Here is a 12,694-nt window from a genome sequence, read left to right on the forward strand (position 1 = left end):
AAGCTGATCTTTGAAATTTTCTATTCAGCTCTTGGACATTTTTTTCATTTGTTTTAGCATCTCTATGCTGGAGAGCAAGTTTCAGTATCTCTTCTGACATCCGTTTTGACCTTTTCCTTCATTCTTGTCTTCTCAGTGACTTTTTGCTTTCTTCCTATATGATGTTCTTCATGTCATCCCACAACTCTGGTCTTTAGTGTTTAATGTATCAAATCTGTTCTTCAGATGATCTCTAAATTTAGGTGGGATATATTTAAGGTCATATTTTTGCTCTCATGGTCTTGTTTTCATTTTCTTCAGCTTCAGTTTGAATTTGCATATGGGTAATTGATGGTCTGTTCCACAGTCTGCCCCTGGCCTTATTTTCACTGATGATATGGAACTTTTCCATCTTCTCTTTCTGCAAATGTAGTCAATTTTATTTTTATGTATTCCATCTGGTGAGGTCCATGTGTATAGTTGTCTCTTATGCTGTCTAAAGAAGGTATTTGAAATGAACAAATCATTGATTTTGCAGAATTCTATTATACGTTCTCCAGCATCATTTCTATCACCAAGGCCATATTTTCCAACTACTTATCCTTCCACTGCATTCTAATCACCAGTGATGATCAATACATCTTGATTGCATGTTTGATCGATTTCAGTTTGAAGAAGTTGGTAGAATTCTTATATTTCATCCTCACTGGCTTTAGTGGTTGGTGCGTAAATTTGAATAATAGTGGTATTAATTGGTCTTCCCTGTAGGCACATGGATATTATCCTATTACAGGCAGTGTTGTACCTCATGACTGATCTGGATATATTCTTTTTGACAATGAATACAACACCAGTCCTCTTCAATTTGTCATTCCCGAAGTAGTAAACCATGTGGTTATCAGATTCAAAATGGCCAATACCAGTCCATTTCAGCTCACTAATGCCTAAGATGTCAATGTTTATGCGTTCCATTTCATTTTTGACAATTTCCAGTTTTCCCAGATTCATATTTTGTACATTCCATGTTCTGACTTTCAGTGGATGTTTACAGCTGTTTCTTTTCATTTTGAGTTGTGCCCCATCAGTAAATGAAGGTCTATTGGGCTTTTCTCCCACGGACTTTACTCCATTCACGTCATCACGGTCAGCTTTACTTTGAGATGGCAGCTCTTCCCCAGTAGCATCTTGAGTGCCTTCCAACTCAAGGGGCTCATTATCCGGCACTATATCTGACAGTGTTTCTCTGCTATTCATAAGGTTTTCAGTGACTAAATTTTCGGAAGTAGTTTGTCACTCTTTTTTCCTAGCCTGTCTTTGTCTGGAAGTTCATCTGAAACCTCTCCACCATGGGTGACCCTGCTGGTATTTAAAATACCGGTGACATACCTTTCGAATCACAGCAATTCACAAGTCACCATAAACTGACAGACTGACAGATGATTGGTGGCAGATCCTTTAGACAAGGTGAAAACCATTTAGTGGAGATTCTATCTTCCCTATAGGTAGTAGACCTCTCGGGGGGTGGGAGTGGGGCATCCACTCCCTCAGGAACCCACACTTGTCACTAGTGTGGTGGTGCGCAGATAGTGAGAGGCCAATGAACAGGAAACAATGTTCACACCTTTATCTGCTATATTTGGCCAAACATTTAATTAGCTCACCCCTGATAGGATGTCTTAAGGAGCTCTGGTAGCATAATGGTTATCAGTTGGGCTTCTAACTTCAATCAAGGTCAGCAGTTCAAAACTACCAGCAGGAGAAAGATGAGACTTTCCACTCCCGTAAAGATTTACAGCCTCGGAAATCCTATATAGGGTCGCTATGAGTTGTAACTGACTTCATGGCACACAACCACCACCACCACCACCACCACCACCACGACCACCTGCACCACCACCAGTGTGATGTCTGAAACTACAGTTGTTTTGACATTCCTCACCCTTGCTCTAGAATATAAGCCCTTTGTCCCATATACACGTTATAAATATTTTCCCTCAGTTCCTGGCCTGTCTTTTCATTTTTTAATTGTGTCTTTTGAAGAGCAAAAATTTTAAGCTTTTATGAATTCCAATTTATTAATTTTCTTGTACAGTTCATGGTTTTTATGCCTTGTTTATTTTTTGCCTAAACCAAGGCCACAGACATTTTGTCATATTTTTTTCCCTAGAAGTCTAACTGTGTTGGCGCTTACATTTATGTCTGTGATCTATTATGGTAACTGTTGAATGTGGTGTGAAGTAAGAGTTGGCCTTGTTTCATAGTGATCCAGTTGTTCTAACATCATTTGCCTGAAAAACTTCTTTCCTCATTGAACTGCCTTTGAATTTTTGTTGATAATCAAAATATATTTATAAAATATGTATCAAAATACGCAATCAATATTTGTTATTCTTAAATGCCATGGAGTTGGTTCCAACTCATAGTGACCCTGTACATGGTTTCCGAGAAGTGTCTGGTGAGTTTAAACTGCCAACTTTCGTGGTTCAATCTGACTTTGAGGTTGAGTGCTCATCCTACAGTGCCACACCAAGACTGCATTATCAATATATTGTTAACCATATATCTGTGGATCTATTTCTGTGCTCTACATTCTGTTCCATTGATCTGTATATACTGTACTGTCTGGAGTCCTGGTGTAGTGCTGTAGGATAAGCACAGGACCCCAAAGTTGGTTTGAACCACAGGATAGGTGGTTCAAACTCACCAGCTGCTCTTCAGAAACCCTATACAGAGTCTCTATGAGTGGGAACTAACTCCACAGCACTTAACAACAACAACAACAACAACAACTGGTTACGGTGGCTAGTATTTACTCTTTTTTCTTACTTTCTTAATTTTTATGTTTCTCTTGGAGCCATACTCATAGTGTTGTTGTTAAGTGCCATCGAGCGACCCTGTAACAGGGTTTCCGAGGGTGTAAATCTTTACGGGAGTAGAAAGCCTTATCTTTCTCCCGCGGAGCAGCTGGTAGTTTCGAACCGCTGACCTTATGGTTCACAGCCCGATTGGTAACCACTACGCTACCAGAGCTCCTTTATGCAGTATAAAACAAAAGTTCCTAAGGCCACAGGGCTCAACTCCTTACAGTGAGAAAGTAGGACCAAGCTTGGAAATGGTCCTCCTAGGAGTAAAGTTATTTCTGTGTGTGTGTGGGGGGGGGGACATGGCAAAGGTACCCTGGTGTATGACAAAGCTTAAAATTGTTTTGAAATACTAGTATATAGCTGTACCAGGTCACAAAACATGGTTATCACCATGGCTAGTAGCTTTTAAGGAATAGCCATGATGATTTGCTACTAAATTTAATCTTAAAAATTCTAATTTCTCTCTTAGCGTCGTGCAGCAAGAAGACTCCAATGAAGAGCTTTCCAAAGAAGAGGTCATTCTGAAGCTGAAAGCAGAAGTACAACGTTTGCTGGGTAGCAACTCGGTGAAGCGCCATCTGGTTTCCCAGTTGCAGAATGAACTCAAAGACTGTCATAAAAAAATTGAGGATCTCCAACAAGTAGAGAAGGATGAGAAAAGCATCAAGACTGAGGTTTGTTGAGTCTGTAGAGTTAAAGGACTATTTTTTTAAGTCTTATTGAGAAAACTTTTACACATTTAAATTAAACCTTCAGCACGCAGGGGTTCATTCATTTGTCTTTGTTTTTTTTTAATTTTTTTCTTTTTTTTCAGTGTTTTATTGTGAATTATATGATAGTTCACATGGGAGAACATTAGTTTTACATTCATTCTATCATATATCGTATCATTGCCATGGTTACAATCCCCTCCATGCATCATCAACCAACCAGCCCCCAGTCTTCAGCACGCAGTTGCTCACCCTCTCTGGATCTAAAGTCCCCAGCTGCACCGTCTCTCCATGTCATCGTCTCTGCCTCCATCTCAGGCATCACTGCTTCTCTGGTTAGGGTCCCGCTCTCAGCTCTTCTCGGTTAATGGTCCTAGGGACCTCCGTTCCTAGACTGGAAAGTTATTCACTCCCTTCTGTGCTATAAAACATCTACCTTTACATTTCCAACCCTCATAATCACTATTGTATCACAAGAGACCCATCTGCATTTCATTTCATCAGCTCTGCCTAAACAGATTGGATACTACTCACTGGAGATTCTGCCTTCCTGCAGGCCCCCTGGCTCTAGGTTCCCTCTTGAAAGCCTGTAAGCCAGTCACTTCTTGCCTTTGTAGTCCCACTCCCGACCCCCACCCCCATTTTGGGTAGCCAATGTCCAAGTTGCCCATCCCTGTCTACTCTGTGTGTGGAGGGGATGGGAATGATTCTTGCTGTAAGGATTTGTTCCCATTTGCCTTTGTTTTTAGAAGTAAGGTTTATAGAAGGAATTGCCACTTAGAAGAATATATTTTCTGGCTGGTCTTGGCACCTACCGAATGCGATAACAATTAGGTCAAATTCTTTTGCAGCAAATACAAGGAAGCAGTTGACATAAAGGTATCTGCATTTCCCCAAGATTGGCCTATACCAGCAATGCTCAGGAATGCAATTAAAATCTCCACAAGGAAACCCTGTAGCATTTTGTGTATGGAAGTTCTCTGACCCCAGTTCCTCCATAAAAGGAGAGTGTGTTGTAATGGTAGAGATGGGAGAGGAACTGAACCAAATGGAGATGTCAGAGTCACAGAATCAAAGCATTGAAATCCACCATAAGGGAGATGAGGCTGGAGGCATTCATGAGGGTACAGAGTCACTTGTAAGGCAAATTGAAACAAAAACACACAGCCAATAAATTCTAAATCTAATCAAGCCCATTGCTGTTGATTGTGACTCATGTGACCCTCACGTGTTACAGAGTAAAACTGCTCTATAAGCTTTACAGAAGCAGGTAGCCAGACCTTTCTTAAATGGGCACTGAGTTTGATCCATTAACCATCATGATTAGTAGTCAGTCATAAACTGCATGTGCCACCAGGGACTAATAAATAAGCCAAGGTTATTGTTACAAGATCATGTTACCACAGACATCCTTAGGGCAGCCTGCTTTAACAGATTCCCCTTTCACCTCCATACTTCACAAGTCTAAACCCATCTGGACTCCCAGGAGAAGGTAATTCATAAAAAAGACCTAATAACTATGGAAACGGAAGGGGGAAGAAAGGAATGTACCTAGTATAGTCTCTACTCCTGGACTGAAATCACTTTACTTTATACTTTTAGTACTGTTTTATCTCCCAATTCTTTAACTAGGAGTTGTATTCATTACAGTATGCTAGAAGTTTTATGATGTTTGTTACAATGGCATTTTAATTGTTTCTAATTTATTTTGCAGAAACAGTAGTGTATTTTTACTGTTAAAACTCTGCCAAGGCTGCTGCCTTTTCTGAGTGACTGTATTTGATGAATACAAAATGATTTCAATTTTAATAACCAAATGAGAATGCCCCACCCAGCTACTAAGATTATACTTCACATCGTCTTTAAATCGAACTGTTTTAACTGGGTGAGATGAAAGGTTATATCTCAATTTGTGTGAAAAGATTCGAGTTGACTCATTTAAGCATTTTGGTGAGAATAGTCCCAGATTTCGGAGAATAAGAACCTAATCTGACTGTGCTCTTTAAACGATTCTCTTGCTGCTTTTTGGTTGGCATTTGCTGCACAGATGCTCTTGCCCACGTGGGGCAGTTGATGCTGGGCATGCCTTGTGTTGTTTTTTAGCCTTGCTCTTTGCTCCTACAGCCTGGTTGATAGATAGTTTGAAGAAAACCCTGCCGTAGCTACATACTCATTTTGTCTAGCTGTCCTTTTGACAAGGTATTTTCCTCAACATTCTGTGTCTAAACTGGCTCTTCAGTCCTTCTGTGCAGGTCTTTTCTGCTTCAGCTTACTGTATAGGGATTTCATAATTTTCTGCGTATTTTTTCCAGTAAATATTTGTTAAATTAATGAAGTAATAACTTGACAGATGGCAGTAAAATAATAAAGGCAAGGTCGCAGGCCTGTGAACAACTTCAGACTTACCTTGGCCTCTTGTTTCTCTTTTTGATAGTTCTTTCTATGAGGGAGCATCATAAAGTCCGTTGAAAAATTTCACCAGCTCTTAATTCCATTTTTCCACAAACTTTTCGAAGCTCCTCATATTTAATCTGTAAGTCAGAAAGTAGGCTTGGAAGGTATGTGGAGGAAGAGCAAATTCATTGAATCAAAGCGTATATGAGTGTGTGTGTGTATTTACAAGTCTATAATTGGATATTGTTGAAAAACTACTCTGTACAAGGTCTGTGGAATTCAATGATGAGAGAAACCAAGGTCTTTCCATGAACGTAGAATCTAGACTCGCACTGTCCAGTATAACTCTAATTCAAGAGACGTGTATAGTTCAATTTTCTAGTAGTTTCATTCACATAAAAGGTTATAAAGTAGATTTTAATAGTATATTTTATTTAACCTAGTTTAACTAAATAATTTATTTGTTATATCAGTGGATCTTGACTGAAAGCAGATAATACCAGAAAGATGTTTACTTATGTTGTTTTGAATATGCAAAGGCATTTCCCTAGGTGGATCATAACACACCATGGATAACATTGCAAAGAATGGGAATTCCAGAACACTTAATTGTGCTTGTGAGGAATATTTACATAAACCAAGAGGAGCTCATTCAAACAAGGGGGTACTGAATGTTTTTAAATCAGGAATGGTGTGTATCAGGGCTGCATCCTTTCACCATACGTATTCAAGCTGTATGTAGAACAAATAATCTGAGAAGCTGGAGATATGAAGAAGACCTTCCTAAAAGTAAAGAGCACTTGAAGCTCTTATGAATGAAGATCAAAGACAGCCTTCAGTATTAATGACAACTCAGTGTAAAGAAAACAAAGGTCCTCGTGATAAATGGAGAAAAGACTGAAGTTGCCAGAGATTTCATTTTACTCGCATCCACAGTTAACACTCATGGAAGCAGCAGTCATGAAGTCAAATCACGTATACTGCATTGGGCAAGTCTGCTACAAACTACCTTTCTAAAGTGTTTAAGAGCAAAGTTGTCACTTTGAGGACTACAGTTCTCTTGACCCAAGCCCTGGTATCTTCAATCAACTCATAGGCATGTGAAAGCTGAACAGTGGATAAGGATGAGTAGAGAAGCACTGATGTACTTGAATTATGATGTTGGCAAAGGACATTAGAATAACCACAGATTACCAGAAGGACAAACAAATCTGTTTTGGAAGAACTAAAGCCAGAATGTACCTTAGAAGAGAGGATGACTAGAGTTTGTCTCACATACACTGGACATGTTATCAGGAGGGACTAGTCCCTGAAGAAGGTAACATAGAAGATCAGTGAACAAGAGGAAGACCTTCAGTGAGATGGACTGACACCGTGGCCGCAACGATGGGTTCAAACATGACCACTGTGAGGATGACTCAGGACTAAGCAGTGTTTTGTTCTGTTGGACTTGGAGTCCCGGTGAATTGGAACCTACTTGATAGCACCTAACAATAATATATGCACAATGTTCTCATTTTAATATGTAATCAATATAACAATATTAGTGAGATGCAGTTCATAATTGTTTGGTACTAAATCTTTGAAATTTGGTATGCATTTGACATAACTCACTTCAGACTAGCCATTAATGAGTGTTCATTAATTACTACCCTATTCAGCAGTACAGATTCTGTACAGCTATGGACATCCATAAATGTGTATAAAAAGAGTGATACTAATTATAAACAAAGAGCGATGAGAAGGAAGAACTACATTGGGTTGGGGTGAGATGTTACAGTGACCTTAGTGAAGTCTTTTAGGAAAGTGCCATTGGATCTCAGTCCTGAAGGACAAATACAGGAGAGAAGGTAGAAAAGACATTTCAGCCATAAACAGAATTATGAGTGAGCTTTAAAAAGTTCATGAAAAAAATGGAATTTCTCCATGAACTTTTTAAAGTCCCCCCCCCACCCCCCATTGTATACACTGAGAAGCTCTGGTAGTGTAGTGGTTATTAGTCAGGCTGCTAATCTCATGGTCAGCAGTTCGAAACTACCAGTGGTTCCATGGGAGAAAGATGAGCCTTTCTGCTTCTGTAAAGATTTACAGCCTCGGAAACCCTATGCAGGGTCACTATGAATCAGAACTGACTCCATCCATGGCACACCACCACCACCACCATATAAACTGAAGTGACCATAGTGTGGGTAAGTGACTAGAAACCTAGAGTATACAAACTCACCGTTTCTGAAATCTTTAATGAAGTCACAATTTTTACTAAGCATGATCACAATTTGCAGTCTGAGGTTAATGAAATGATTGGAACTTCTAGCTATAGGGAAATGTGTTCAGAGAAAGAACACATCAGTTCAAACTTCCCTAATCATCTTTTTAAAGAGCATTGGGTCAACAAAGTCCTTTCCCTAAATTAGCCTCTGGTAGTGTAGTGGTTACAAATTGGCCTGTGAACCTTAAGGGCAGCAGTTTGAAACTACCAGCTCTTCCGTGGTAGAAAGATAAGGCTTTTGCTCCCATAAAGATTTACAGCCTTAGAAACCATGCACAGGGTCGCTATGAGTCGGAACCGACTCCATGGCACACCACTACCACCTCCAAGTATTAAGGAGGTCCACAAAAATAGTCTCTTTACCATGTTTCTTGTAGGGGCATCTTATATTTTATATTCATTTTATTATAGAACAATTTAAAATTATTACAGAGTTATGGATTTTTGCCCTTATGTCATGTGAGTATTCATAATAACTTCTTTAATACTGAGTTCTTACTCAGTAACCTTATCTACAATTGCAAAATCATTTTTGTACAAAACCAGAAAATGCTGCTTCATGACATTTCCAAGCTAATATAATATGTGATGAACATTAATTAAGAACAACCTTTATATATATGTAATAATATGTGTTGATTGGGAATGGATCAAATAGCATCCTTTTATTCGGATTGTACAACTGGGCCATTAGATAGAATGTGGTAAAGTCCTTGGGACAGCCAAACTCATCTCCCTGCAGTCAGAGCCTACATCTACGGTACTCTCTGTGAGCATGCTAAATAAAACATAGAATCCTTTCTGTGCCTGATACTCAACAAAGATTACTATTCCAATGCATGTTGTGGTTACAGTGTGGTTAAAGTCATACTGTGATTCCAGCAGTGCTTGACAGGCATTGCTCAACAGCCAATTTGGAAGGATTCTAGCTAGAATCTTTTTTGACATAGGAATTGAGGAAAGTTGCTGTTAAATTTCTTGTTTTCTTAAAGAAAAATTTATCTCCAGTAATCTATGTTTTAGAATGAACATTTGTTGTGACATTTAAAGATCTTCCTAGGGCTACTGCACTAACAAGACTGTCCACTTAGTCCCTGGAGGCATGTCTGAGTTGAGTATAAAGACTAGCTCTAAAGAGGTTTCTGGTATATCAGTTTGGTACTTTCATTCATTGTAATAAAAACATACCCCTAACAACATAACTAAGGAGCTCTGGTAGCATAGTGGTTACGAATTGGGCTGCGAACCTTAAGGTCAGCGGTTCAAAACTACCAGCCGCTCCGCGGGAGAAAGATGAGGCTTTCTACTCCCGTAAAGATTTACACCCTTGGAAACCCTGTACAGGGTCGCTATGGGTCAGAACCGACTCGACGGCACTTAACAACAACAACAACAACAACATAACTATGAAAGAAGCACAGTATAAACTTAAAAAGTTTTATGGATAGCATAAACTTAAAAAGTGGAGGCCGTTCTTGTGTGTCAGCCGAACCCTTAAAAATCTCATGAGCACTCCCAAATCTGGAGAGAAGCTAAATAAACGAGTTAGGTATTCCTAGCTTCTCTCTCCTTTTACTGGGCTCGTAGAAATGACTTCTGGGAAAAGATGGAAATGAGAAGGGGAAAGTCAGCAACTAGAGTTGTCTGCCCTCTGAAAACAGTGAGGACTGCTGCTCAACCCTGAGTTGAGAGAATGATCCAAAGCCTTGGGGTTCTGTCACCCTCCATGGGAAAAAGATACACATCCCTTTTCTATCCCAATGATTGGAGTCCCTGGGTGACACAAATGATTAAGTGCTGGACTACTAGCCAAAAGGCTGGTCGTTTGAACCCAATCACAGATGCCTCGGAAGACAGGCCTGGTGATATGTTTCAAAAGTCACAGCCTTGAAAACCCCTCGGAGCAGTTCAAGTCTGCCACATGGGGTCACATGAGGCAGAACTGATGCCACGACAGCTAGCAACAACCACAGCTCAATGAATAAGTTGAACTTTGATAGAGAATATATTTTAAACAGAGCAGAAGAGAGCTCAGAGCCCAGGTCTGTACATGAATGAAAAATAAATCAAGTAACAAGAATCTTTATAATCCTTAAGCGAATAAAGAACTCATGAAAATAGAAAAGGAAAGCCCTTAGATGGTGGTGGTGGTTGTGTGCCACCGAGTCAGTTCTGATTCATAGTGGTCTTGGGTAGGGTTTCTGAGGCTGTACATCTTTACAGGAGCAGAATGCCTCATCTTTCTCCCGAGGATCGGCTGGTAAATTCAAACTTCTGACCTTGAGGTTAGCAACCTCACTCGTAATCCAGAGCTCCTTTAAATGAATAAATAACTCATGAAAATAGAAAAGGAAAGCATTTAGATTGCAAGACGGAAATGTATAAAGTTATATAAACAGAAATCAGACTAGATGGACAAACAAATGGAGCAATGAAGATATGTGAGAGATTTCACTCTGGTGGCAATAAAAGAAATGCAAATCAAATCAAGTGTTAGAGCTCCCCATCAAATGTATTGATTATTTAAAGATAACTACTGTTATTGAAGGAGCTCTGGTAGCATAGTGGTTACGAGTCAGGCTGCTAACTTGAAGGTCAGCAGTTTGAAACTACCAGCCGTTTCACGAAAGAATGATAAGGCTTTATGTTCCCGTAAGGTTTACAGTCGCCGAAACCCTATACACGGTCGCTATGAGTCAGAACCAACTCCACGACACACTACCACCACCACTGTTATTGATGGTGAAAAGAGTTGGACAGACCCTTGCACTAGTTGACAGTATAAATTTGTACAGCCTCTGTGGAAAGAAATTTACCCAAAGTCTATCATCAATCTTAAAATGTGTATCTATTGAATACAATGAATATCTGAATCTATACTGACTAGAGTGAATAAATACAGAAACCGGACAAATGTTAAACTTAGCTGTTGCTGAGTACAGCCGAGTTGGTCAGATTCAGAGTGACCCTATGCACAACAGAAGGAAACACTGCCCGCCCTGCTTCAGCCTCACAATTGTTACGTTTGAGCCCACTGTTGCAGCTACTGCAGTAATCCATCTCATTGAGGGTCTTCTTCTTTTCCTCTGACCCTCTACTTCACCAAGCATGATGTGCTTTTCCAGGGACTGATCCTTCTTTTCTTTTTTTAAAATGTTTTATTGTGAATATGTGATAGTTTACATGGGAGAACATTAGTTTTACATTCATCCTATCGTATATCATTTCATTGCCATGGTTACAATCCCCTCCATGCATCATCAACCAACCAAAGGGTATACCCTACAAGACTGCCCCCGGTCATCAGCACACAGCCCCTCTCCTTCTCTGTGTCTAAAGTCTACAGCTGCTCCATCTCTCCACGTCATCGTCCCTGCTTCCATCTCAGGCATCACTGCTTCTCTGGGTAGGGTCCCGCTCTTCACTGTTCTCCCTTGATGGTCCCAGGGACCTCTGCTCCCAGACTGCAAAGTTAATCACTCCCCTCCTTGCTACAAAATGTCTACCTTTACATTTCCAGCTCTCACAATCAGTCCTGATAACAATTATTCACTATTGTATCACAAGAGACCTATCTGCATTTCCTTTCATCAACCCCGCCTAGACAGATTGGATACTACTCAGTGGAGATTTTACCTTCCTCCATGCCCTCCAGATCTAGGTTCTGTCTTGAAAGCTTGTAAGCCAGTCACTTCTTGCCTTTGTAGCCCCCCATTTTGGATAGTCAATGTCCAAGTTGCCCATCCCTGTCTACTCTGTATATGGAGGGGGAGGGAATGATCCTTGCTGTAAAGATTTGTTCCCTCTTTTGAACTACTGCATCCATAGGTGTAGGTCAAGTTCATCAAATTATATCAGATTACTCTTTTTTCTCCCTCTTCTTTCTTCTTCTAGTTGAGCTCAGGTCATCCAGTCATTGAAGCCATCCTTCTTAAACTTAGTGCTACTGCTGCATTCTGTCGGGTCGGTTCCGACTCATAGTGGCCCTGTGTAAGCTCTCTGAGGCTGGGAATCTTTATGAGAGCAGTGATAGTGTATTAAGAAATAGGATATCTGTATAGTCTCGAAGAATCTCTTCATTAGATACTTATGACTAAGTGATAACTTTGTTGTGGAGAAACCTGGCTGACTGACAGTACTGTAACCAATTGGTTTAGGCATCATCAATGATGAGCTATGACCACATCACGTGTCTCCAGATGTGATGTACCAGGGCATATCACTTCTGTGACATTCATTCATGCTAAAGGTGCATGAGTTTAATAATGAGTAACATTAGCAAAACCCAAACTGAGAGATATCCTTAAAAATTACTGACTGGTACTCTTCAAAAATGTCACAAGTTTCTAAGACAAAACAAGCCAACAAAAGCATACTGAAGTTTTGTAACATACAGGGAGGAGTAGTTAATCTTACATTCCAGAAACAGAGGACCCTAAGACTATCAAGAGAGAAGAGCATGAGCGGAATGTGGGACA

General features: G+C 40.0%; 1 protein-coding gene across 1 annotated transcript in view; it reads left to right on the plus strand.

Annotated features, from left to right (window-relative positions):
- The window catches only part of CEP152 (centrosomal protein 152kDa), a 100,208-nt gene that overhangs the window by 40,787 nt on the left and 46,727 nt on the right, over positions 1-12,694 (plus strand). Inside the window, exon 12 of the mRNA XM_006831868.1 lies at positions 3,313-3,517. Coding sequence (XP_006831931.1) covers positions 3,313-3,517 — 205 coding nt within the window. The remainder of the gene's footprint in view (positions 1-3,312; positions 3,518-12,694) is intronic.

Source organism: Chrysochloris asiatica, unplaced genomic scaffold, assembly GCF_000296735.1.
Source record: "Chrysochloris asiatica unplaced genomic scaffold, ChrAsi1.0 scaffold00004, whole genome shotgun sequence".
In the NCBI taxonomy this organism is placed as follows: domain Eukaryota; kingdom Metazoa; phylum Chordata; class Mammalia; order Afrosoricida; family Chrysochloridae; genus Chrysochloris; species Chrysochloris asiatica.